The sequence below is a fragment of the Aquila chrysaetos genome, chromosome 16, assembly GCF_900496995.4.
Source record: "Aquila chrysaetos chrysaetos chromosome 16, bAquChr1.4, whole genome shotgun sequence".
Lineage (NCBI taxonomy): Eukaryota > Metazoa > Chordata > Aves > Accipitriformes > Accipitridae > Aquila > Aquila chrysaetos.
The window spans coordinates 3,171,014-3,197,553 of NC_044019.1; the positions used below are offsets into that span (position 1 = coordinate 3,171,014).

At 62.2% G+C, this 26,540-nt stretch overlaps 1 protein-coding gene across 1 annotated transcript in view; it reads left to right on the forward strand.

Moving 5' to 3' along the window:
• The first annotated feature begins 619 nt into the window (after positions 1 to 619).
• MACF1 (microtubule actin crosslinking factor 1) overlaps positions 620 to 26,540 on the forward strand; it is a 147,035-nt gene continuing 121,114 nt past the window's right edge. The window contains 1 exon segment of the mRNA XM_030038275.1: positions 620 to 854. Within this exon segment, the coding sequence (XP_029894135.1) occupies positions 635 to 854 (220 nt within the window). The 5' untranslated portion in view covers positions 620 to 634.

Here is a 26,540-nt window from a genome sequence, read left to right on the forward strand (position 1 = left end):
CATTTCATGTGCATTTTTCCTGGTCGAGCTAGAGGACACAATGAGAATTATTTTAAATATGTCTCATGCAAGGTGCTTATTTGCCCAGCGTGTGTGCGCGGCACAGCTCGCTCCCTGTGTGCTACAGAAAGCCCTACCATTTTCCCCTGCCACGATTAATAGGATTTTTAAAGCTGTTGCCACTCTAAGAGGGGAAAAACTGGTGGTACAAAGGGCAGCGCCGATCTGATGGCTTCTTCTTGTACCGAGCACAAAGAAATCAAACCCAAAAGGTTGGACTTCGCTTTGTGGGAGTGAGCTGGTGCCAGGGATGCCTGCGTGAGCTTTGCTGGCAGAGGGGCGGCTGTGCCACCGTCCCCGTCCCCGGGAGTCCCAGCCATCAGACCAACAAGGGGGAAACTGAGGCAGCGTTTAGGCGCTCCAGGAGGGCTGATTCACCTGCCCAAGAGGGTGCTCGGGCACAGGCGCGAGGGCAGAGACGTCCGTGGCAGGACAGTCCCTTCTCCATCACCCCCAGCACCCGTGACAGGGAGGGTTCCGCGGCCGGTGGCCCAGCGTCACGCGCTGTTTGCTCCTTCTGCAGGCTGCTGCCCGCGGGGACGTCCTGCCCGCCCTCCTGCCCGTGCCGTGGGCCATGTCGTCCTCCGACGAGGAGACCCTCAGTGAGCGGTCATGCCGGAGCGAGCGGTCGTGCCGAAGCGAGCGCTCCTACCGCAGCGAGCGCTCGGGCAGCCTCTCCCCCTGTCCCCCCGGGGACACCTTGCCCTGGAATTTACCCCTCCACGAGCAGAGGAAGCGAAAGAGCCAGGACTCGGTGCTGGACCCGGCCGAGAGGGCTGTCGTCAGGGTCGCAGGTAAGGCAGCGCCCTGTTGCGTGGTGGGTCCCCCCGGGGACGGGCAGACGGGGGGCCCCGAGCTCCCCCCGCAGTGGCCGAGATGGTTTCGGGGTCATCTCCGTACCTCGCTGCTCCCCAGGGAGACTGGGGACGGGTGGGATGGGGAGGGGAGGGATGGATGTGGCCTTTGGTGGCTGAGGACCAGGGTGGTGGTTCGGCTCCGCGATGGCTTTGTCCTGTCCGGGCAGGGCCTTGCCCTGGGTTGTTCATACCCTCAGCACGTTGGGGTTAAGGGATGACTGGGCACCTCCAACGCTTGGGTTGGGTGACATTAAAATGCCTAATTAAGGACTAAAGGCCTCCTTGGTGGAACAATGCCCTTGGCCAGACTCCGGGGAGGAATTTGCCCTGAGAGGTTTGTGATTCCCGCCCAGCTGATGGAGCTGGGGTGGCTCCTTCGCCGTGGTTGTGCCCATCGGCAGCCCCATCGCTGTGGTCCTTGGGATGTCCCGGCATCCCTGCGCTGCTGCGTCGTGGAGGGGACACTGCCCCATGCGTCCCCTCGCCTGCAGTGCCACCGCGATACCCGCCGGCTGCTGTCACACCCCGGGGGGAAGAGACAGGGATGGGAAGGAGAAACAAAGACAGGGAGAGACCCACCGTGGCTGACGGCTCCTTCTCCAAGCGCTGGTTGATGGGGCTGCTGGGGATCCCACTCCGGGGTCGCCGGGGAGGGAGGATGGAGGAGCTTTGCTTGCTGGGGATCCCACTCCGGGGTCGCCGGGGAGGGAGGATGGAGGAGCTTTGCTTAAGCCCTCGGTGCCAGAGTTAAGATTTGCTTCTTCACCCAGGACGAACGGCTGTCGGGGGCTTTGATCTGCGGCTGCTGGGGTCTGGCCCCTTCTCCCCACATCCCGGGGGCCTTTGATCTGCTCCTGCCAGAGCAAACGGGGATTCGGGGCTGTGCCAAGGGGTCCCTGCCGAGCCCTGGCTGGGCTGTTCCCGGCTGCCGCCCCAAGGGAACCCCAGGGCCTGGCTTTCATCTCACTGGTGGAGGCGTGCACTAAGGGCGGCGAGATCCCCAGGCGCCCGCTCTGCCCTGCCAGCCCCTGCCAGCCCCCAGCTGATGGGCAAACCAGCCCCAGCGCTGGGCTCTGCGCCTGAGGCTCCCTGAGCGCTGTGGGGACTCAGACTGGGAGCACTGGGAGCGGGGAGACAGTGGCAGATCCCACCCGGGGCAGGAGCGGCAGCGGGATGCTGGCTGCCTGCCCTGGCCGCCCCGCGCCGGCACGGTGGGGTGCGTGTGGCTTTGGCCGTGCCGTGGTGCCGCTCGGGCGAGTTGTGCCATCCTGGCTCGCGGGCGTCTTGGGGCAGGAAGAACCAGTTGATTCAAATGATGGTTTTCGAAAACGCGCTGTCTGGGGCTGGGGGAAGCAAATGCGCAGGGTGCGGCCGGCTCTGCCCCAAACACCAGCACCGTCGAGGCTGGGAGATTGCCGGGCTACCGGGGCCCCACCATACCCATCACCGCTCATGGACCGGCTCTGCCCCAAAAGCCCCATCCTGCTGGGCGCTGAGTACCCTCCCACGCCCCGGGGCCGGACCCTGCTGAGGCACAGCCATTTCCCCAGCTGCGTTTCTCCCCGCCTGCCCGGGATGCCGAGCGCTTGTCGTCACGCTGGCTAGATCCAGCCCATGATTAAAGGCAGGGGGATGTCACAAAATCCGGTCTCATGCAGATTCCCCATTAAAAATAACTCGCGAGGTGCAGCTAGACAGTGCTGAGCTGGGAAGAAAGAGTTTGGAGACAGTTTTGTGTCACCAGGTTTGAAAATGAGCTGAAATATTGATTCAGATCCTTGCATTATTCAGTGGGACTGTCTGCAGTGTGCCGGCCATCCCGGTGCCTGTCCTCACCACGGGGCTCGGGGACTGGGGACAGTGGGTGGTGGGATGTGCCCGGGGGGGGCTGGCACCTCTCGGTGTGCCTGGGGAGGGGGATGCGGCTCGGCTCCCTGGAACCCCTGGGAAGAAGCACCAGGGAGCCAAGCCCAGCGGCAGGGATGGAGCCTGGGCATCGTGTGGGGCTGGGGAGCCCGTGCAGGAGTTTTAGCACCTTGGTGGTTTTGGGGGACACACATGGATCTGGGGAGCTCTTCCTCCTCGCTGTCCATGGGGTCCGATGATCTCTGCATCCCTTCTGGCCATTAGAGCTAAGGAAAGGAGGACGCGGCCATGCCCAGGGAGGGGACACACCAGCGAGGACTTTGCTGGACGTGCCGGTGCCCCGGCGTGGGGGGCTGGGACACGCTGCTCCCCCCCATCCCGGGCTGTCTGTGCCTGCACCTTCGATACCTCCGGTGCTGGGCTGGGTCCCCAGGCAGCCTCTGGAACCATTCCCTGCTTTGCTGGCATCCCCCTGGAAGGCGGTGGCACGGGGGAAGCAGAGTGGGCTCAGAGTCCGGTCCTTGGCCGTGCATCGCTCTGCCTCGCTCCAGCAGCTTGGCAGAGGGTGAGGGTTGTGGCTCGGGACGGGGGGGGGGACGGACTTGCTTTTGGAAGAAAAGGTTCTTTCATCCTAAACCTGTTTGCACTTGATCCTGCCAGGGGTCACGGTCTGCTGGTGGGGTGCTGGGGTGATGCTGGTGGGGTGCTGGGGTGATGCTGGGGCGCGAGGGGCTGGGGGGGGACAAGGATGAGAGGGGTGAGCGAGCAACAGAGGCAGCGGGCAGGGGTGATGGGAGAGGCGTCGCGGGGGCTTTCCAAGGGCTGCGCTCGGTCTGTTTGAAAAGGCTCCTGGGAGTCCTTTGTCACTCGGGAGCGTCACCCCAGCCGCTGGCAGAGGCAGCCTTGGCTGAGCGGAGGGCGATGTGCTTCATCCTCGGGGACGTGGGAACAAACCTCCTTCTTCCCCGCTGCCTTGGGAGCAGCAAACCCGCCCGCTCGTAGGGACGGGGCAGGTTTCGAGCAGCCCAAAGAGGAACGAATAAGTGCCAGCTGGCCGGCGTGGAATTCCCCTTTTCCCGGGAACGCATTTTTTGGGTCGGACGGATGTTGCGAGCGCAGGCACCTCTGCGGGGCGGCTTCGCGGGCAGAGCCGGAGGAGCCGCGGCCGTGCCCGGCGGGATGCTGACGGCTGCCCTGCCTCGGCACCACCGGGCACAAAGGCAGCCCGGCCACGAGGCCGGCGCGGTCACCCGGATTTAAGCCTTCCTCCCCGTGGACGCACTGCCGGGGATGCAGCCGGGCACCGGAGCTCGGTGCGACGTTAATTACTTTTCCTAATTAAGGCACCGTGGTGAAGGGGAGATGCCTCCCAAACCGGGGCGAGGGGGATGATTTGTGTAAACCCCCCCCCCCCGAGGCCGAAGGCTGTGGGATGAGGAGGAGGATGAGGATGATGGCGGTTGTCACCAGTGGCCCCTCACCATCCCCCGGAGGGATACGGGGTGCAGCCCCCCCCCCCCCACCCTGGGGTGCTGCTGGGAGGGAGGTTTTGGGGGGGGTCCCTGGGGTGATGGTGGGGAGCCACACCAGTGGGATGGGGCTTTTCTCGTTGCCGTGGTTACCCAGCTGGCGGAGCCTGGCCCTCCGGTTGCCATGGGAACGGCGCAGCCAGGGTGAAAAAGCAACATCTTGTGGTGGCCAAAAAAGGCCGGGATTTGCCCCAGAAGGTGGGGGGGGGCCAGGACTGCCTTGGGGGGGGGGGGGGGGGGCTGGATCCGGCCTTGGGTCTTGGTGAGGGGGTGCTCTGTGGGCTAAGGGGGGGGGGCGTTGTTGGGGGGGGACTGGGGTGTCCCCTGGCTTGGGGACAGCCACCCAGTGTCCCCATAATGGTTGTTTCTTGGGGGGGGGTGTCACGCTGCTGTGTCCAGAATCACCAGGAGGGCTGGGGTTTGGGGGGGCTGAGGGGGGTTTCTGGTGGATGTGGGGGTGCCAGGCAGGTTTGGCTCTGCACCCCAGCCCCAGTTCCCCATGGGGTTTGTCCCTGGCCCCACCGTGTCCCTCTGCGGGGTCTTCCCACCCCCTCCAAAGCCCCCCCAGGTGACGCTGAGGGCCCCCCACTCCACCCCAGCCCCCCCAAACGATGCCTGGCTCGCTCTGCTTATCCCCTGCACCCCATTCCCGTCCTGGCCAGAGGCCGCGGGGATGGGACCTGCGGCACCCGCTGGCAGTGGGGACAGACCCCGACCTGGGAGACCCCGAGGTGGGAGCCTGACACCCCCCCAGTAACACCCCAGGGCATAAATCCCTGAAGGGTGGGGCAGGAGCGGGACCCCCATCCTGGTGGGCAGCGGGGCTGGGGGCAGCTGAGATGTTCCCCTTCTTGGGTGCGCTGGGATGCACTGGGATGCGCTGGGATGCAGTCCTCTGGGCACAGTGGAAAGCGGTGCTTTGGTTGAGCAGAGTGCACTGGGAAGTAATGTCCTTGTTGCACGGATGCACTGGGCTGCAGCGCTGCGGGCTCACTGGGCTGTGGTGCTCTGGGCTCACTGGGATGCACTGGGATGCAGTGCTATGGGCTCACTGGGATGCAGTGCTCTGGGCGCACTGGGATGCATTGGGCTGTGGTGCTCCAGGCTCATTGGGATGCACTGGGATGAGGTGTTCTGGGTTCATTGGGATGCGGTGGTCTGGGCTCACTGGGATGCACTGGGCTGTGGTGCTCTAGGCTCAGTGGGATGCACTGGGATTGGTGCTCTGGGTGCACTAGGACGCACTGGGTTGCAGTGCTCCAGGCTCACTGGGCTGCAGCAATCTGAGCTCACTGGGATGCACTGGGATCAGTGCTCTGAGCGCACTGAGGTGCACTGGGCTGTGGTCCTCTGGGCTCACTGGGATGCACTGGGATGCAGCGCTCTGGGTGCATTGGGATGCAGTGCTCTGGGATGCACTGGGTTGCAGTGCTCCGCACACACTGGGCTGCAGCACTCCGGGCTCATTAGAATGCACTGGGCTGCAGTGCTCCAGGTGCAGTGGAGTGCACTGGGATGCAGCGCTCCGGGCTCACTGGGATGCACTGGGCTGCGTCACCCTGGGCTCACTGGGGTGCACTGGGCTGTGTCGCCCTGGGCTCAGTGGGGTGCACTGAGCTGCATCGCTCTGGGCTCACTGGGGTGCACTGGGATGCAGCGCTCCAGGCTCACTGGGATGCACTGGGCTGTGTCACTCTGGGCTCAGTGGGGTGCACTGGGCTGCGTCGCCCTGGGCTCACTGGGGTGCACTGGGCTGCAGTGCTCTGGGCTCACTGGGGTGCACTGGGCTGCGTTGCTCTGGGCTCACTGGGGTGCACTGGGCTGCGTCGCCCTGGGCTCACTGGGATGCACTGGGACGCAGCGCTCCGGGCTCACTGGGGTGCACTGGGCTGCGTCGCCCTGGGCTCACTGGGGTGCACTGGGCTGCCCTGGGGGGCACCGCTCGCCACTGGGGAGCTCCGGGCGGCAGCGCTGTCACCTCCCGGGGCGGGGCCCCCGCTGGCCCCGCCCTCCCCCGCCGCGGGGCTGCCCCGCGCCGCCGCCAGGGGTCGCGGCGGGGCCGGGGCGGGTGTCAGGGGGCGGGGCCGGATTCAGCGGCGGGGGGCGGAGCGGCCCTTAAGGGGCGGGGCCCAGGGGGCGTGCCGGCCGGTGGTGGGCGGGGCCGCCGGTCGGGCGGCGGCGCGGGCGGAAGCGGTCTCGGCGCAGACCGGCCTTGGCCGCCGCGCCGGCAGCTGCACCGGGGGCCGCCGGCACAAAGGGCCGCCATGGCCGGGTACGTCCCGGGGCTGCTCCCGGCTAACCGGAGCCAGGAGAAGGAGTTCGTCCAGGCCTACGAGGACGTGCTGGAGCGCTATAAAGGTACCGGAGGTCGGCGGGGCCCGGTGTGGGGCCTGGAGCTCGGCGGGGCCGCCCCGCGGAGCGGAGGAGGAGGAGGGGGGGGGCCGGTTGTTGAGCCGGAGCGGTCCCTGTGCCCGCGGCCGGAGCGCTGGAGGCGGAATGGTTGGGGTGAGCATCGCCGCGGGAGCTCGGCGTCCCTGCGTGGGGTGCCCGCGGGCTAAATGTCCCCTGCGTGGGGTGCCAGGGGTCCGAGTGTCCCCGGTGTCCCCTGCGTGGGGTGTCCGAGGGGAGAGTGTCCCCGGCGTCCCCTGCGTGGGGGTGCCCGGGGTCCGAGTGTCCCCATATCTGAACTGCGTGGGGTGCCCGGCGTCCCTGGTGTCCCCTGCGTGGGGTGCCTGGCGGCTCAGCATCCCTGCGTGGGGTGCCCGGGGTCCCTGGTGTCCCCTGCGTGGGGTGCCCGGGGTCCCTGGTGTCCCCTGCGTGGGGTGCCCGGCAGCTCAGCATCCCTGCGTGGGGTCCCTGGTGTCCCCTGCGTGGGGTTCCTCGGGTCCCTGTGTCCCCTGCATGGGATGCCCTGCATCCCAGCACCCCACCTTGCTACGCAGAGCACCACGACATCCATCGTCCCTGTGCCTGTACGCTGGGGTGCCATAAGGTACGTGGGGACCCACCGTCCCCCATCCCTGCCCCGGTGTTCCCGTAGCCCCCCACAGGGCCGGGCTCCCTCTCCCCGAGCCGCAGCTGGGCAGGGACGAAGGGCCGACGCGCTCCCCAGACCGTCGTGTCGGCGGTTGTGCCGGTGTCGGTACCGGCAGTGAGTGTGCAGTTTTGATGTCAGTGGCTCGTCTCCCGGAGTTGCGTGCATTTCCATTCTTATTATTATTATTTTATTTTTTTTCTTCTTGCTGCAGAGATAGACTTGTCTTGGAGCCCAGATTTCAGCCCCACAGGGCTCCTAGCGCTCTGTTTTGTAAGTTTAGCAGCCAAGGCTCTTTAAAATGCGGATGGCCGAGTCGAGAGGAGCCAGGCGCTCGCGGCGCCCGTTTCCTTTTCCTTTCTGCCTGCAGAGAAAGGGGAATAATGGATTCCTCGGCTCCCCGATTCAGGGGGTGCCACTCAAACCTCCCAGAGGTGGGAGAAACGTGCAGCCTTGCTCCGCTTTCACAGGGAACGGGGAATAAAAGCCTCTTCGGGCGCCTTGGAAAGGCGCTGGATAACGTGACTCGGGCTCATCCAAGTACTTGACAAACTTTTATTAATAAAAAGCCCCTTTGATGTAGTTGGGTTCAGCGTGGAGACGCGGAGGAAACGGTGCGGCGGGTGCCAGCGGCTGGCATGGAAAGAGCTGTCGTTTGCATTGGTTTTGCTTTGTTCCAAAAAAGAAATTGAAATTACAGTGCCTGTCCATGCTGGTCCAGCTGGAGCACCGCCGGCCAGCGGTGCCGGGCTGGGCTCTCCCTTGCCCGCCCCATGCCCTGGCTGTTGGTGCCTTCGTTGAGCATCTGGGTTCCCCCAGAAAGGAGGACTTTTTAGGTAATATCTACACCGGGTTATGGTAGAAAGCTGGTAGCTGCTTGGAAATACCCTGCTGGGTGTTGTTTGATCTTGTTTGTGGTGCCTGTTTGGTGTAGGGGAAATGACTGTTTATACTGAATAAAAGCTTTCCTTTGCTTTCGACCCTTTCCCAGCTCCCCACCCCTCCCAGGACATCCCACCCGTGCTGTGAGAGCTGGTGGGAGCCTCCAGTTCGGGTCCCTGGGCTCCAAGCTGGTGGACGTGTTGTCTCTTCCCTGCTTTCCTCCATTGCAGCTCCTGTAAACGGTTTGGTTTTTCCTGTCCAGAACAAGTTTTCCACTGGCTTGTCCCCTCCCCCTCTTAATCCTGCAAAAATGGAGAGTTTTCACCGAAATGTGACTGCTGGGGACCAAGCCGCCTGGGGAGACCCACAGCATTGGTGTTTGGCTCATGGTGGCCACCCGATACCTGCCGCAACCGGGACCTGGCACTGCTGGCACCGGCTCGCACCGTCGGAGGGCAAGGAGGACGCTTGGCGCTGCTGAAGCCAGGAGCCGTGGGGAGATTGCAAATGCCTCCCTGCATTTCTATGAGACAGCTCCACTCTATTTCTAATAGAAAATAGCCTTAAAAAAAAAAAAAAAAATCAATCTGAGCAGCGGGGCCTCTGCCGTCGAGCAAGCTGGGGCAGGTCTGGAGGCAGGGAGGTCAGCAACACGGGAAAGGTCCCGGAGCCGGCGCAGTGAGCTGCGAATCCTGCCTTTCTCTGACGAGCAGGGGTTAACCAGCTGGCAGATCCCCGTGATTTCTTTCTTTACAAAAACACCCACCTTAGGCAGAGGAGAGCTGCCTGCGCGGAGGGGCTGGGGTGCCGGGTAGGTGTGCTGCATCACTGCGGTGCCGGTGCTCGCCGGGGTGCTCCTGCTCCCAGGCGTGCTGGGGGAGGAGGTTTGCATCAGTGCCGCGAGCTGGCGTGGGTGCTGCGGGGGCACCCGTCCCTGCTGCCGGCGGACCCGATACTGGGTGCTGCGTGATGCTTGCAACCCGGTCCCGACGGCGTTGGTTGAGCAGGGGGATGGGGCTCAAGGGGAGGATTTGGGGGAGCGTAGGCTCGTGTTGCCACCTCACAGTGCTTGGAGCGTGGCGGAGCTGCTCTGATCGTGGCTTCCTTCGGCTGCCGGCATCTTCGAGGGGGGCACAGTGCCCTCCGAGCTGTGCTGTCCCAAACAGCGCCTGGCACCTGCAGCTGGAAGGTCTCCAGCGCCAAGAACTTCACCAGTCTGGCCCAGTTGAAAGCCGGCAGGCCAGTTTCCCAGGGCCGCTCCGGGGAGGCATGGCGCGGGGCGGCTTCCAGCCCCTCTTGCCTCATCGCTGGATCGCGGTGCCGCGGCACATGCCGGGACGCGCAGCGCTGCTGCCACGGGTGCCGGTGGGGATGACGGCAGCAGCGTGGGGCGTGACGGTGGAGTTTTTGGGGACCCCTGAGGATGCTGCCACCATGGCAGAGCCACCAGTCGGAGGGGTCTGGGCAGGAAGGGAAGCCCTGGTTTGTCCTCCCGTGGGTGCAGGGCACGCTGAGTGGGGCTCAGCGTCTGAGGGCTGCTCTCCATTCCCACGGTGTATACCTCCCATCGTGTTTTGGGGGGTGCTGACACTCGCTGTCCCCTCGGGAAAGCAGGAGCTGGCAGGTGGCTCTGTGCTGCGGCAGACCCCGGCAGCGCAAGGGTGCAGGCAGCGCTGCTGGACTCCGCTCAGAGCACAGGTCACGCTTTCCCTGTTCAGAGCACTGTAAACATTAACTAATCAATCTTGGTGAGATCCTTTCTTTTTGTTAATTAACTCTTTTTTGGGGTTGGGGGTAGAAACATGGAGCTGTAGTGTCTGAGAAGCTTTTTCCCACCCCCGGTGCCGTCTCTGCCTGCTCCGTGGTGGCCAGCATGTGGTCTGGCTTGTTTGGACTGGGACAGCGTGGGATGGCTTATCACCTTGTTTGAGTAACCTGGCTCCTGTTAGGGAGGGGACAACCTTCCCAGCGACTGGAGGAGACCCCGGGGTGGGCAGAAGAGGTGTGGGACCCTTGTATAAATGAACCAGAGTTCATTCCCTCTTGGGACTGGAGCCTTCCTGGTGGTGGATGGCAGTCCTGGCCATGCCCATCTCTGAAGAAGCTTCCTTTTTCCACTTGTGTCTTGTCTTCTGCTGTAAAAAATGCAACTACAGGTGTCTGGACACCAATGCTGGGGTCTTGGAGCTTGAAGGTGCCCAGTTCCTTGAGCCGAGCAGCTCTGCCAGCCTGGCAGCATGCGGCTGCCTTTTGATGCAGGGCCGCTGCTGCTGGGATTTTATCTGGCAAGGATAAACGTCTTTCCTAGGCGGTGCTGAGCAGGCTGCACGGGGCCTCTGTGGTCTTCAAGAGTGCTGACGGGGCCGGCGGCGTGGTGGTGACTCCTCGCTGGGGGAGAGGAAGCCCTTCTTCCTCTTCATCACCCGGGAGGAGGGGTGACCGAGCGCTGCCGTCGGAGTGGAGAGTCCCTGGCTCGGGGAAGCTGGGCTGGGAGCCATCGGGCTTTCCATCATCAGGCCGGTTAACGCTGATTTTTTGGGATGCGTGTGGGAGTCGCTGGCTTCCCTGGTACAGGAGAGGGGACCAGAGACCAAGGGGGTCTCATGAAGGCGGCAGGAGCCTTGGGCTGCCACCGGGGATGGCCGGACCCGGGTGTCCAAGGTGGAGCCTGAGCGCATAGTGGAAGGTGCTGTTTGTTTTGGCCAACAGGGAAATGAAGTTGGTGTTTTTTCAGGTGAGATGATCCACCCCGCCTCGCCCGGCCAGCTTTCTGCTGCCTTCGCGGTGGAGTCATCACCATCCCAAGAGCCCGACGGTGCCTCCCGGGCTGGGCTCGCCTCGCTGAGAGGCGCGTGCCTCCCCCCCCCCGCACCCCGCCGGCATCCCCGGTCACAAAATCGTCGGCGGAAGCGATTGCAATTGCCGTCGTCATCCTGGTGCCCCGCTAGTGAACCAGGACCGTGGCTGAGCCCTGCTCTCGGGTCCTGGGGCTGTCGGCTGCTTCTCCTCATTTCCATGGGCTTCTGGTCCAGAGAGAAAATTCCCGGGGGAGGCTGGGGTGCTGGGTGCCCGTGCGAGGTGGCCACATCCACGGTACCTTCCTGGCACGGGCGCTAGGACGCGGCGTGACTCTCACCGGTGTACGGTGCCATGCCGGCAGCGAGCGCCGGGAAGCTTTGATCTTGTTTCAGCGGCCAGCTCTCCGCCGAGCCGAGCGTTTGGAAAGGGCTCGGGCTGTTCCCTTGCTCCTCTTCTCAGCACTAACTGCACGCATTCCCGTCGGAGCCTTTTCCTTCCCGGCTCATGCTTCGGGGCGAGACCGGAGTCTTTGACCTCTGTCTGCTGGTTTCTGGCCAACCTCCTTTCCAGGCTTGTCTTGCTTGTGTCAGCTAAGTTTAGACTGCTCTGGACATACCGTCGCTGGTGCCCGTGGCGAGAAACCTCCCAGAGGGAAGTAGAAAAAGAGGTTTTATTTAAATTTAAAGTGTCTTAACGCTGTTGTTTGAATACCAGGGTGGTAAGTCCCTTTAAGTGCACCTAAAACATAATCCCAGGCTGTGGAAGCAGCAGAGGATTTCAGTTTCCAGTTTCTCCTGTCTTGGTGTGGGGAGAAGCTGCATCGGAGCTTGAGGCGGGTGTGAAGAAGCTGCTCTGTGCTGGGGCTGCCTGGATAAAGCCCTTTTTTTTTTTTTTATTTTTTTTTTATTTTTTGCTCCACCTCTCCTGCCCAGAGGGGCCGGGAGCCCTTCCCCAGGCCGTGGGCTCAGTCCATCTGCCGTGGCCGAGCTGGTTCCTGCACGGGGCAGTGTTTCGCTGCCGACTGGAGCACGAGGGCTGGGACAGGCGTGGGGCAGCGGGGAGAATGCGCTGAGCCGGGAAGCAGCGCGGTTCATCCCATGGCTCTGCTTGGCCAGGGAAGCTCTGGAAGGAAGGTTTGTTTTTTTTTTTTTTTGGGGTGAGCTGATCCCACCCGAGGATCAGCCACAGACAGCGGCGTCGGGTGGGTGCTTGGGAGCAGAGCTGGCAACCGGGGTGGGATTTGTGACTGCTCAGCCTTCGGCATCGCAGCAGCTCTAGTTCGAGGGGGGTCACCGGGGCGGTGTTGGTTTGAATCCATCGCCTCTTTGGGAAAGAGCACAAACGCATTCTCATTAATATTCCCTGGGGATGGTTTCCATGAGCAGCCTCTGATGTGCGCCCGTGATGGGGAGCGTGGGCAGGGCTGGCTGCTGCCTGGTGCAGGCTCTGCTCACCCCGGGGGGCACAGGGGCTGCGGGGGACGATGTGTCCTTTGGGGCTGCGCTCGTCGGGGTGGGACCACTCTCCTTGAGCACAAATCCAGCCCTTCCCTGCTCTTCTCTGCAGCTCAGCTATACCCAGGGCTTCCCTCGGGAAGCTCTGTGCTGTGGACGCATCCTGGCAATGCCAGCTGAGTTTTCCAGGGCAGATGAGGCAATCGCTGCCTGCAGGGCGAGGTGGTGCAGCGGTGGGTGTGATGGCACACCTGGGATGGGGATGGCAGCCCTAATTTCTGGGGCTGGCGGTGGCCGTCACCCACGACGTGCCTCCCTACCTGGCATGGTGGTGCGGAGCCAGCCTTTGCGGGTCCGTGGGCAGGACCTACAAACCGGCTCCTCTCCGCACCCCAACTGGTTGCTCACGTCTTTCCCATCCCATCGGAGTCTGCAGGCGGGGTGGGAACCAGCAGAGCCGCTGCTGGGTGGCGGTGGGAGAGCAGGGGTGGAGGCAGGGTGCCGGCACGGGGAAGAGAGCAGATTTTTGGCAGCTTTTGCCTGCTCCCTGCAGCTTCTGGCCCTGCCGGCAGCATGGTCCCCTGCCTGGGCAGCCCCTCTCCTGCATCCCAAGCGGCCAGGCTTGTAGCATCCCTGCTGGATGCTGACCTCGAGCTTCCCCTTCTCCTTCCAGACGCTCTTTCTCAAGGCTTGCTGGAAGCTCCAGATTTAACATCTCAGCGCTGCCCTTGTTGGGGGGGCTGGGCTCGCTGCCGGGGTTTGGGGGTGTTCAAACAGCCTCCAGCTCAGAGAGGGAAACCACCAAGGAGGTCCCCTGCACGGCAGGATTTGCATAGCATGGAGGATGCTTGTGTTATAAACCGGGAAGTTTCATTTCCGAGCTCATGTTGTGGGTTTTTGTGCATTTGGATAGATCCAGCTTGGCTTGGAGGCTGGGGAGGGGGATCCTGCAGCATCAGCTTCCCAAGGAGGAGATGTGTGTTGGGGCTGGGAGGCTGGGTGATCAGATTTGGTGTATGTCTGGCTGCGGACATGGTAAAATGAGTCCTCGGATGTGATCTGAGATAATGTGCCCTGCCTCCGGGTCTGATAAGCCCAGTGATTCCTGGAAGGGGGGGAAGTGGGGAGGGCTGTTGGGCAAGATGGTTTGGGAGATTTTGGGCAAGAAGCGGGATGCTGATCCCAGCAGGAGGGCTGGCAGGATGGACTGGGGCTCACTCTGACTGTGTGGGAGCAGGCTCTGAGGGTGCCGATGGGAGCCTTGATCCGTCGATACCGGCAGCGGTGAGACGAGTCGGTCTGCAACGAGCATCTTGTGTTTGTGCCTGGTCCCTGCAGCTGCAGCCTTGCAGCACTGGGAGTGCCCCTCTGTCACCTCCCCGTTTATCAGCAACCTGGACCGGTGAGTTCTGGGTGGCTGGCTGGGCGCTGCGAGGCCACAATAACGTTTTTTATTGTTTCCCTGCGCATGACATACTGCATTTCCATTTTTCATTTCCTGTTGGACCCTGTTTCCTTCCGCTGAGTCCAAGCCGGCCGGCGCGGGCTGCGGGGCCGGCACTGTGCCCGTGCTGCTTGCAGCAGCTGCCTGCTCTCCCTGCCCTCCTCTGCTCGGACTGACTATTTTTTACCGATGCTAGGGAAGCTTTGCCAGTCTCCCACAGGTGATGATGCTGCGTTTCGCACCTCTGCAGCATCCGCGCGGGTCTTCTTCTCTCCCAGCCCCTGCTCTTGCCCACCTTGAGCTCTGCTGGGACCCCTGTCCCCTTCCTCGAGCTCTGCCGGGACCCCTGCCTGGGTTGAGGACAGAGTCCTGGCACGGTTAGGGCCAGAGCCAGCTCTGCCCTGTCCTGCTCCCATCCTGCTCCCAAGCCCTTGCTCTGCCCTTGCTGCCTCCCAGCCGGCTGCCCCAGTCCTGCGCAGCCACGGAGCTGCGCCTCGGTCCCGGTGGGATGTCTGTGCTGACTTCTGGTCGTGTCAAATAAGGGTCTAGCTTCTGTCTTGGTTTTTATTAATCGCTGTTCAGGTCCATGGTGGCCTTTCAGAAGTGCTTTTGCCAGCAGCTTATTTTTCCCTGCAGGAAACTGTATACAAGGGCTCCCGTGGCAGTGAGATTCGCGTTGACCTTGGGCAGTTTTGCTACAAGAGCCGTCCTGGTAAAACTATCCAGTGGGAGCGACTCCTTTCCGTGTGGAGCAGGGCCAGGCCGTCTCCCTAGCCCAGCAGTCCCGTACTGCACACGCTGCCGGCAGCTGCCCCGCCAGCTAATTAACACGAATTAGCAGCCCCTGCACCACCTCACTGGTTCAAGCACCATTCAGTTGATAGGAGGACCGTTACGAGTGATGCTGGGGACAGCTGGCGTGGCCGTCACCGTGTCCCTGCTGGGCGCTCGCTCGGCGTGGCGATGCTGCAGCCGTGCCGGCTAAGCTCTCCTAAAATAAATGCATCCCGCACCCCAGGCTTGCTCCCACGGATCTCTGCCCTGGTTCTGCCGATGTCCTTGGCACAGCGAGAAAGGTTTCTGCCCCGCTGCTGGCGATGGTGGGCAGCGTTGTCCCCCCATCATTCTGCCACTCATGTGCACGTTGGGGAGCAAACCCCCCCGCCGTGGGGCACTGCCCCAGGGTGAAGGCGGTGGGGACAGCCATGGCGCAGGAGGTTTTATTGCAGGCGGCTCTAGACGCTGCCTGTGGAGATATTTCATCCTCGCCAGCTGTTTGGGATGCTTTTCGTTCTTGCTGCGGAGGGCAGTTGCCGGACTGGGAGATGCTGGGATTCCTCAGCCGGCCGGTTGCGTGGTGGCCGTCCCGGGAGCTGGGGGCCCCCCCCCCACCCCGGCCCCGGTGTGCTGATCGAGCCAGCTGGAGCGATCCTCCCAGCTCTGGGAATTCCTGGCGTTCCCGGCGGCGCGGAGAGGGAGCCGGGATGCTTGTGGATGGGGTCTGGTGGCGTCAGACCTGCTTTCCCCTTAACCCCCTCGGGACAGGAGGAGGGAAGCACCCTTCTCCCCATTGCCATAGGGTTTGGGGGGGCCCGGTGGGTGTCGGGCTGCCTTCCCACACCACTGACCTGCTTTGGTGTTACATGGCGCATTAGGGAGCGGGGCAGGAGGCTTGCTGTGTCCGGTGGCTGTCCTGGCGGTGCCTGGTCTCTCCCCTTTGCTGGGAAGGGGAGGATGGAGATAAATAAAACAGGGATGCTGGCACCGCTGCCCACTCCCCCGCTCTGGGCTCTGCTCTCCGTGCCTGCGTGGGAGTGATGGAGGGGAAGGAGATGGTGTTCCCCGTGCCCCCTCCATGGGGCTGTTCCTCGCTTCTTTCTCACAGCCCCTTTGTCAGCAAGAAACAGGGGTTGGGGGTTTTTCCCCCCTTTTTTTTTCTTTTCTTTTTTTCTTTAGAGGAAAATTCCATTGTGCTATTTTTAGTGGCGACAACTTGGCTTCTCGCAACAACTTTATTCTGCTCCCGGCTCCGCCGGCAGGCGCAGGGGGATGTCTGTGGGAGCAGATGCCCCGCGATGCCGAGGCTGCAGCCGGGCTGCGGTGTGCTGGCCGGCGAGGGCTCCCACCGTCTGCATCCGACCAGGCGCCTCCGGCCCTGCACGTCGATCCTCGGCGGAGGCTGGCACAGCCGGGCTGTTCCACGTGGCCGCTCACCGGCGATCCGATCGACTCCATCTCGCCGGGATGAACGGATGCCCGCACCAGCTGCCGTGGACCCGTGCGTCCCCCCGGGGCTCGGGCAGCTTCTTTTGATGGCAGCGGGTCCTCTGGGTGTCACCTCCATCCCACCCGAGCCCGGCGGTGGGTACGAGTGGTGCGGAGGGTCCCGGTGTAAATTGGAGCGCGGGGGGGCTGCAGCGGGGGGGGGGGGGGCACCTCACCACCTGCCCCTGTTTTCCCCCTCGGAGCTCCCGGAGTGATTTTTGGCTCCCCGGTTCCCAGGCAGACAGCTGTCGGGGGCATAAGCGGCAACTGGCCCGTGGGGTTTGCTCTGCTCGTGAAGGAAAGTGATATCCCCAGTGCACGTCTGTGCCCGGAGAGGTGTCCGTCTGTCCGCAGAGCTGCGGAGGAGCGGGGGCCCCGTGCCCCCCGTCCCAGGGTCGCTTGGATGAGCAGACCGGTTTTATTAATGTTTTTGCGGATAACGCGGGGCGCTGCCATGGGATGCTGTTTGCTTTGGGGACGGGTGGATCTGCTCCCCCAGCGCGCGATGAAGGAGCCGGGGATTCGTGTGCCGGTACCCGTGGACAAAGGGAATCTTTGCCCTGCCGAGATGTGGGGAGCTGCCACCCCTGGTTTCTGCGGGAGAGTGATTTGGCTCCTGCAGCACATCCTTGCTCTGGTTTCTCTCTTCTCCCTCTGGCAAAGCTGGGTGTGCCAGGACGGCTCTGCCGGGAGGTGCCGGCTGTGCCGAAGCCTAGGCGGGCAGATCCTGCACCGTGCGGTGGGTCTTGCTCAATCTGCTGGGATCTTTCTGGAGAGGCATTGGGGTGATAAAGGGAAAGCGTGATCTGCCTCCATGACAAGCACATTTCAACACCGCTGCTGATATTATTATTATTATTTATTTGATTTGACAGAAGTCCTGGGACGTGCCCGGTGGACACCCGTCCTGCCGAAGGGCAGCAATGAGCAGGGTGGGCGTTCGGATCCCCTCGGATCATGCTGGGCTGGTTCCTGCTGCCAGAAATGCCTTTAAAACCAGTAAATCTCCTTTTCGGCTCTGAAAGCGCCTTGCTGCCGGTGTGGGGTGAGCACGTGGTGAGCACTGGGGGCAAAGGCAGGAGGGATCAGACCCCCACCTGCTCCTGGGTCTCACCTGGCCCTTTTTTCCATCACTTTATGGCACTTTTCTGGTGGCTTCTCCCAGGCTGGAGGCCTGCTGTCAGAGTCACCAGGGTGGCTTTTCCCATGAGGACAGGGACCCTGCGCTCTGCCCACTGACTGCGTTTTCCCCATCTTCTGCCTGCCAGTCTTAAAGCCTGTGGGGTTTTTTTTCCTTCCCCTCCCAATTCCCTCGAACGTGCTCCTTGCTGGAAATATCCCCAGGACATACAATCCCTGAAACCTCCGGCGTGGAGCTGGGGAGGGGTGAGGGATGCCGGGAGCCCTGATGGTGCGGGGCACTTAGCTGTTAGCGCTGGGCTCATTTGCACAAAAGGGGGGTGGCCTCGTCCATGGGAGGTTTTAATGTGCTTCATCAAATAAGGAAACGCGAGGGCTGTGCCGCAGCCGGACTCGCTGGTGGTCAAAGGGCGACGGCGGCGAGGCCGGTGGGGCTGCTGAGCCGGTGACGGCGGCTGGGGCTCGCAGGCGCCCTGATGCTGCCCAGCTGAGGAGCGCGGTGGGCTCGGCTAGAAAATGAACTCGGAGAAGTACAAGAAGTTCCTGGACGGACTTGGCACCCTGAAAGGTATTTTTTTTTTTTTTCTACCCTCCGCGGTGTGGACGTGCAGCATGGAGAGAAGCTGAGCCGCTCCGGCATCGCCTCCTCCGAGGGCTCCAGCAGAGTCCGACCATCTGCCATCGATCGCCGATTGAGGCAAATCGAGTACCCCTGGGACATCGAGGAGTCGCTGGCTTCCCATGGAGGCAGGCGGGAGGGGTGGTGCTTTCCATGGCTCCGCTTCACTTCCCTCTTTTGTCTTTTATTTGGATTTCAAGCGGTGCGTCTGGGCACAAAGCGAGCGCTGGGGCAGCAGCTAACCCAGCCCCATAAGTAACGCAGGGAGGCAGGGGAAGCTGATTTGCTAATAACAACTGGAAAAGAAGTTGAGCTCAAAATCCTGCCAAAGGGAGAGGAGCTGGTTGCTGCTCCCATGGATCAGGGGCCGATCTGGCTTCGGTGAGGGTGTTTTCGCCTGTGTGGGTCCCACCAGCCGTGGGTGCACGGTGGCACCTGGGTGCAGATCGGTGCTTTCCCCCCCTCCCCGGCTCCTTCTTTCCAAAACTCTTTCCCAATACTCTGCCCTCTCCCACCTCGCAGGCTGTCCCTGGAGAGCCAGCTGCGACATCCGATCGTGCTGGGCTGGCCCCTGGCAGGTGGCTGGAGGCCGGCGGCCGTTGTCCTCGCTGCAGCAGGCAGCGAGCCCGGGCTACGGGCACCAGGGCAGCGGGAGAGCAGCTCGGTTTACCTGGCTACAGCAGGAGGGGATGCTTTCCTTGCTTTTTTCCCCCCTCTTTCTTTATTTTTTTTTTTTTTTTCCCTCCCTGCTGTCAGAGGAGCTTTTTGCTCTGGGACTCCTACCCAGCCTCATCCTGCTGCAGCCAGCTATTGGGATTTCCTTCCTAGAAGGAAGGCAGAGAGGAAGGCAGAAGGGACCCGGGATGCCATTGCCTGTCATCTAATAAGTCTTATTGACTCGCCCCTTTTTATGGCGCTGCCTCAGCACGGCTGGGCTTCACCAGCTGATACCACTGTATAACAAAGGTGAATCAATTCGGTGTTTAATTTCGCAGGGAGCCAAGGGAGTTGTCACCCGGTGGGCTGGCAGCCTCCCCACCCTCCCGTGCCGCTGCTGGGGCTGACGCAAAGGGTTAATCCCGCAGCTCTGTGGCTGACAGCTGCCCTGAGTTATCGTGTCCGGGAGTAATATAATTCACTTTCTTATGCTGGCGCGGTGTCCATCATAAATTTTTCCTGAGCCTCGCTGCAGCTGGCACTGGGAATCAATGTAAAAGGAGCCCGGAGTTGCCGTGTGCCGGCTGGGTGTGCCGTGCTGCGCCGGGGATGGTGGCCGGCTCCGTCCCGTGGCCGTGCTTGTCCCCCCATCTGCAACCCCTCAGCAGCTGGAGCACAAATGGGTACTGGGCTTGGGTACCAGTGACCCCACTCTGCGTTTTGGGGCCACTGCTAAGGCACCCGTGCTTGTGCAGGAGGTTCTGGGCCCCGTCTCCAGCTGCAGCTTGGCAAATTCCCCTCCTGCCTGCGAGAACGAGGTGCGAGGAGCCAAGATGACATTATTAATAGCGTTTACAAGGTGACTGGTTGCAGGAGCTGATCTGGCAGCCTTCCCTCCTCCAGGTGCTGCCCAGAGCCCTGTCGGGAACGCTGGCTGCCTGCGCTGGCTCCTGCATCCCGGCTCGTGGCACTTTCTCTCTCCGTTCTTGTAAGCCTGTAACGGGAATGCGAAAACAAGTGTGGCAAGTCCCCAAGAAGCCAAATCTGCAGGTTTTGTTCTGTTTTGCTGCCTCTAGCCTGAGTGATGCTGACTCGCTGGCTGTCACCAGCCCTGTTTACCGCAGCCCTTTGTGGCTTTAATTCAGAAAGTGGTGCAGGCAGGGAGACGGAGGAGGAAACCGTGTCGTGGGCAGGGGAGGCAGGGAAGAGGCAGAGGATGCTCGGGGGAGGCAAGATGGCTCTTTGAGCCAGCACAACCGCCCTTTTTGCACTGCTGGGATGCTTCCCTGTGCATCCAAGTGCAGAAGGGGTGCCCACCTTTGCAGGCGGTTATGGTTAGCTCTGCCATGCCCACTGGCACGGAGACAGCTGTGCCATGCATCTCGCGGTTGCGGTTTGGCATTTGCCGTGTATCTAAGTGTGCTCTTCAGCGCTGAAAGCAGCCCCAGCCAGCCTGCCCTTTTGCTGCGGGGCTGGACAAAGCTGGAGGAAAAGAAGGTTTTATTGCTGGAGAGGTTTCTTTTCCCTTCTCCCCCCTCATCTCTATTCATCTCCCCAGGGAGGTGGAGACAGCAGCGGATATTGGAGCTGGGAGCATTTCATATGTAAATGTCCGTGTGTGTAAGTCCAGGCCCCTGACCCCCGGCGTGGTGCCAGCATCCATCCCTGTCAGCCCTGCCGGGTCCGGGCGAAGGGCTTGGAGAGCATCCCTGTGCCCGCCTGGCTGGAATGGGGCTGGGAGGCCCTGTCGGATCCCCTCGCTCCGTGCTGGGGACAAAGGATGCTGTTCTGGGACGGAGCCTGCCCCAACAACCGCTGCCCCACTGGGTTTGGGGTCACCCAGCCTTTCCACACAGTCGCCTTCTCGGGTTTCCCGGGTCAGCGGTCGTCACAGCCCCGAGGTGACGAGAGCCTTGGACTTGGGTCAGGAAACCCATTTGGTTACAAATTTATTGCTGGGTTAATTTTACCGGCGGCAGGAGGATGGCTGGCTTCACTTTGAGGAGTTTGTTGTTTACCTGGCAGCCAGATAAAATCCAGCATCTTCTCGTCCTTCTCCCGTGCACACTGGCTAATCTCCTGGCTTCATCTGACCTTGTCGCTGCCACGTGTTTTCCCCAGGGGAACAGGGCTCAGATTTTCCCCGTGGCCAGGCAGCCATGAGTCGGTCCGTGCTTGTTCCTACCACCTCTGCATCACGCGTGTGCCCGGCTCTGCTGAGTTTCTGCTATTAAAAAAAGAGGGTTTTTTAGGTGTAACATGCTGACCGTGCTGCCGGAGGGATGCGGGGGATCGGAGCAGGAGGCAGGAGCAGCATCATGCCCTGGCACATTCCTCGGGGCTGGTGCCGGAGCGGTGCCACAGCTCATCCCTGCGCACCGCTGTCGCCGTTTGCTTTCGTCCCATCGTGGGATGGCTTCCCCGAGGAGCAGCCCGGGCCGGGGCCGCCCAAGGTGGCCGGGTGCGATAAGAGATCCAGGGCTACCATCTGCCTCGGCCAGTGCGGGCGGAGGCCCCGGTGGGTTTCGGTTCCTCCGGCGTGCGGCTCTCCCAGCCCTGTCTCCCCGTGACGGGCGGGAGGACACGGCCAGTTGCTCCCTGGGCAGGGTGGGCACATTTCTTCTGGCACGGTCACCCTATGAGGGTGTCCCCTGGGGAGCACAGCCGGACGGGGGGATTTGGGGGCTGTGTCCTAACTGAGGATCCCCGGCGATTTACAGCTCTCCCACCACAGCTTCAAGGTGCCAGAGAGGGTTTTTGCTCCAGAAAGGTCCAGCTCAGCCCTCCTAAGAGCATCTGATGGGCTTGGGCCAGGCTGGTGGGATCCAGCAGATCTGGTGCTGCGCTGGTGCTTGAATGAAGCAGGCTGGGCAATGTTAGCAACTGGATTATTTCATTTGGTTTCTAATGGGGATTAAGTTTCTCTGCGGGAGAGCGGGTCTCTAGGGAACAGAGGTTTCAGGCTCCTGCCTTCCCCTGTTTTGGTTTAGTACTTTGTTTTGGTTTTTTTTTAATCCCAAATTCCTCTCTGCTGTTGCACGCCAAGGCTGGCCCGGCCAGGAGCCGGTGGCAGCAGCCGGGGATGAAGCATCGCTTCAGAGCACAGCGCAGCCACGAGTAAAGCCCCGGCTGAATCCACGGGTGTGATCTCCGGGAGCGTTCACGCTCCGGGCAAGCGAGCGTGGAAGGACCAGGGCCACATCCAGATCCCGGGCGGGCGCAGGGTGCCGTGGGGAGGGAGCTCTGGGTGCCCTGCTCCCCAGCCCTGGCTTCCTCGGCACGCCGGGACCCTGCGTCTTCGGTCGAAGGGTGCTGGGGCTGGCTGGCGGAGCAAGCTGCCACCCCTTCGCCCGCCTCCCGCGCGGCGCTAATCAGGTTTCACACTGCTTAGTTTGGGACATCTAATGAGATCAGGGCTCAAGGTTGCCTGCCTGCCCTCCATTTGCAGAGGAAAATGAGAGAATCAGCTGCTTCCTTCTCTTCGACCTCCATTTCTAAGACGGGGCTTTGCACATCTCCTGTCCCGAGGAGGCTGGGGGGGTTTGTGGGTCCCCCCAGCCGTCCTCGTGTTTGCAGCACGGTGAGGCCAGTCAAACCCTGGGCTGCTTCGTGGGACACAACTGGGGGGTTGAAGGCAGCAAAAAGAAGGGACACGGCTTCCTACCAGCAGCATGGACCGCACGCTTGGGCCGCGAGCTCCCCTCGCCTTCTCTCTCGCCGTTTTGCATCGCTGTTGGCAGGGAGCGGGGTGGGGGGGTCCGGACGGAGCCGGGGCAGCCCAGACGGAGCCGGGGCAGCCCGGTCGGGGAGAGCCCGACACCCCCGCGCGCGTCGCGAGTTGCTGCGTGGAGCTTGTGCAAACACAGCGCCCAAGCGTGCTCCAGACAAAGCGTAGCCAGTTCCCACTAGCCTAACGTTTTCCTATTTCTCCCGCTGCCAAGCAGCCTTTGGTTGGCGTTGGAATAACAAGCCTCTTTGCGGAGACACCGGGCCTTTTGTTAGCTGGTAGAAAAGGAGTTTTGATGCCGGCGATCCCTCCGCCTTCCCCCCCACCCCCCCGGCTTTCCTGCTCCCTAAGCCGCTGCTGTGGGAAGGGCGAAGCTTGGCCTCGAGCGGCCGATGACGATCCCACCGCCGTGGCTCCGACCCGGCTCCCCGCGGTCCTCGGCTGTGCTGGGGTGCAGCTGCGCACCCCAGCCGTCCGCGCTGCCGCGGGGTCTGGGTCTTCTGAGAGGGGCTGGGGCCCGCGACTTCGTTTGGGTGATTTTTCTAGGAGTCGGGGTATTATTGACCGGTGCTCAACTCCTGCGCAGGCGGCGGAAGCGGGTGCAGGATGCGACCAGGGCTTGGGCTGCTCTCCGGCACGGGGCTCTGCTGCTCGCCTCTGCCAGGGCTTCCATCAAATCATGTGGTGGGCCTTTTTTGGTGTGTTTTGTTTTGGTATTTTTGCACGGCTTTCTTTCCGCTGAGGTGCCGCCGGGGCGTGCTGGGAATTACGGAGCGGGAGTTTACCCAGCCGTGGAGACAGCGGCTCTGTGGAGGTGTTGTGCGGCGTTGTCCCCGTGGCCGGAGGGGCAGGGAGGGACCTGGAGATGGCATCGCCTTCCTCCTCCTCCCTCAGCCTGGGAAAGATGCCACCTCACCGTGTCAGCACAGGCCCCTGGGAAAGCGTGCAGACGTGTGTGTCGTCTTGCACGTGGGCGTGCGAGCAAGCTTTTCTCCCTGCTCAGAGCCGGGATGATGTTGCTCACTCCCAAAAAGCCGGAGTGTTTTCTGCTGGGAGACCTTTCCTGTTCCTCCCCCTGTGCGTCTTCATTCTCCTCACCTCCAGCACCAGCTTCACCTCCTCCCTCTTACCCGGCAGCTCCCTGCGCATCCAGAGCTGCCCTCGCCGCTTGGCCGTCTGCCTCCTGACGTGCAGTTTTTATCCGTGCCTCGGTACCCAGCCGCTGCCTGTCCCCGTCCCCTGCCCTTTCCTTGCAAGGCGATGCCACCGAGTCAATGCCAGCTCAGTGGGGTTCAGCGCTTTCCCGGATCATGGCATCATTTAATGAGCAAGCGCGGTACGGCTCCCTGCCAGCGTCCTCGGAGGGGTGACAAACCAGGGGAAGCTTCTGAGAAGTGGGAAGCGATGAAATAATGCCTGAACCGCTGCATCAGCAAAAACCCAACGGCCTCAGCAGTCATCTGGGGAGGCAGGCGGGCAGATTGATGGAGGTTTTTAACACCGGGAAAGAAGCGGTGAGATCACGCTCACCACCTCTTCAGCGTGACGTGCTTGCTTTCGGGCCAAGAGGGAGGGTTCAAAAGCCCGGGCAGTGTCGGAAAGGGTCTGAATGAGACGTGTCTAGGATGGCATTGCACGCACGTGGCTTGGCAAAGCTGCTGGCTGGGCGCGAGGATCTGCTGGGGTCCGTGCTGTGGGAGAGGGGGGGGTCTCGGGTCACTTTGGGGGACGCGTGGAGGCGTGGGCACCCTGCCTGCGCTGGGGGCAGCAGGACCGGCAGTGCTGACGGCTATGGGTGCCCCTGGGAAAGGTGCTGAACCTGGAGCACCAAAAAGCAAGGCCCACCAAGGAAAGGAGGCTGGAGCCCCGTGCCGCTGCCCTGGGAATGCCGGCTGTTCTTCCCGCAGGAGCTGCGGGGAGGCTGGGCGAACCTCCCCACTGGTGCTGTGAAGGGAAACGGTCTCCTTTTGGGTTATTTCAGAGATTCTTGAGGCCCTGGGTCCTCCTGTTGGCACCGTCCATCCCATCTGAGTCAGTTCCCTCGGACGGCCCCAGTTGGGATGTCACATTCCCGTAGACCTCGTAACTGCTGGTGTGCTGGGGGATTTCCACTCCTGCCTGGGAGCAAGAGTTAATGCTGAGCCGAGCTGCTGGGGAATGATTAAGCCGTGAGCAGGTGGTAGTCCAGCTCAGCTGTTTGCTTTGCACAATGAAAACTGGCAGGAATGATGTTTGCTTCCAGCCTTTCCTCAAACTGTCTTATCTCTGCCCTCTGCCTCCATCTCCCAGCAGCAAGGTGATCCTCGGGGTCCTGTCCCACGTCCCCCCGCCGCCCCGAAGCATCACCGGCTGCAGGGCAGTGGCTCTGCTGTGAGAAGGGAAGTTGTCTTTTTTTTTTTTTTTTTTTTTTTTTAAGATATAATTCTTATTTTGGTGCTCAGACGTCTGCTGGAAAGGAGAACGTTTCCGTTCTTATCATCAGCGCTTCCTTTCCCTGGTTCCTCGGAGTTCAGATTTTACTGCTGATGGTGACGGGGGGGGTCCGAGGCTCCCCCGTGCAGCCCCCTTCCCTCTTCCCTTGCTTTGCCACATCCAGCTGACCTTTGGCAGCACGGGCAGCTCCTCTGCCGCGAGATTTGCAGTTAAATATTCACTTGTGCTGCCCTCTCGGTGCAGATGCTGGTCTGGGGAGGGGGCTGGTGCAGAACAGCCCCCAAACCCTGGGCTGGATGGGGCTGCCCTGGTTGTTACCAGTAAGCCCAGCTTGAGTTCCCTGTACAAGCACGAAGTGTGATGACGGGGCACTCGGAGCCTCAGCCTTTGCACAGACACTTCTCCTGGGCCAAAGGCCCTGCTTGCACAAAAACCTGGTGTTTGAGAGGTGGTTTCTTTCAGGGCCACAAGGAGCGTTGCTGACTGGGAGGTTTCATAGTCCCAGTTTTTTCAGACCTTTTACAACCCTGGAGTTTAGCGGTGATGCCAAGGGACCGGCGTGGGACCCTGCAGACTTGTCCCCGATCCCTCCCGGTGGGGCAGCGGCCACTCCGGGATGATGGAAGCCAGAAGGAAATGTTGGACGCAGGGAATGCGCCCGCTCTGCCAGGAGCCGGAGGCGTGCGGGCAGGGCCCGGCGTCGGAGCCCGCTGCATGGCAAGGGGATCGGCGGCTCTGCCTGCACACGCATGGGCGGGTGATTCACCGGCAGCAGAAGAGGTTTTTTAGTCGAAGCGGAGGAGCTCGTCCTGCGGGGATGCGCCGGGCAGTGCTGGGAGCCGCGGACCTGCCTCGTTCCACCTTGTTTTTAATAGCCCGGATCACAAGAAACGTCATCTTTGTTCTTGCTTTTCTTTCCCATGGCTCCTGGCGCCGCGGGCAGGGTGGAGCGAGCCCCCGCGCCCCGGCAGGGCCCTGCCTGTGCTTGCCGGCAAAAGGGGGTGCGCCGGCACGTGTGGATGCACTCAGCAGCCGGGGATGCGTCTTGCTGAGCTGTCTGTCCGTCCGCGGCAGCGTTTGCTGCTCTTTGTAAGGAGGGTGCAATGCCACGGGTTTAGCCAGGCTCTGGAAGAAGCGTCCTGAGGTTTTGGAGGGGGGGAAAAGCCGTGGTCCAGCGGGAAATGTCAACCTTGGCTCAACGCCGGTGCAGGGCGTGCGTTTGGTTCCCTGGCTCAGGGTTAGGGGTGCAGTGGCTTTGCTCAAGCACTAGCCCCCCCACGGAGGCCAGAGCCAAGCCGGGCTCCTCGCCGCGCTCTGGAGCGGGACCTGCCCTTGGGGAGCAGCGGGTGATGCGTGTCTGCGACTTACCTGGGCATCCCTGATCTAAAACCCAGAGTCTCCTTCCCCTCCTCGGCAATTCTCAGCCGCTGCCGTAAGCGACTGAGATTTGCCCTCAAAGCTCCCAGAAAGGAGGAAAAAACAACAGAAAGGGGAAAGCGTCGCAGAGGAAGGGCGGCAGGAAACCCGTCTCCTGTACTGCGGTCATGAGTTTGTGTGTGCTCAGCACTGCTGCTGGACGGGCCCTTTATCCCGCTGTGGGGAGCGGGGTGTCCCCTGCCCAGGGTGGGGTGACCCTGCTCCCCATTTGGGGCAGAGAAGCCCCTCTGTAAAACCCCACAGGGTCCCCCAGTGCGCTCACAGCCGCTTCCACATCCACTGGTGCCTGCTGCAGGCAAGGGGGGAGGCTTCGGTGGGCTTAGCTGGGGGGCACTGG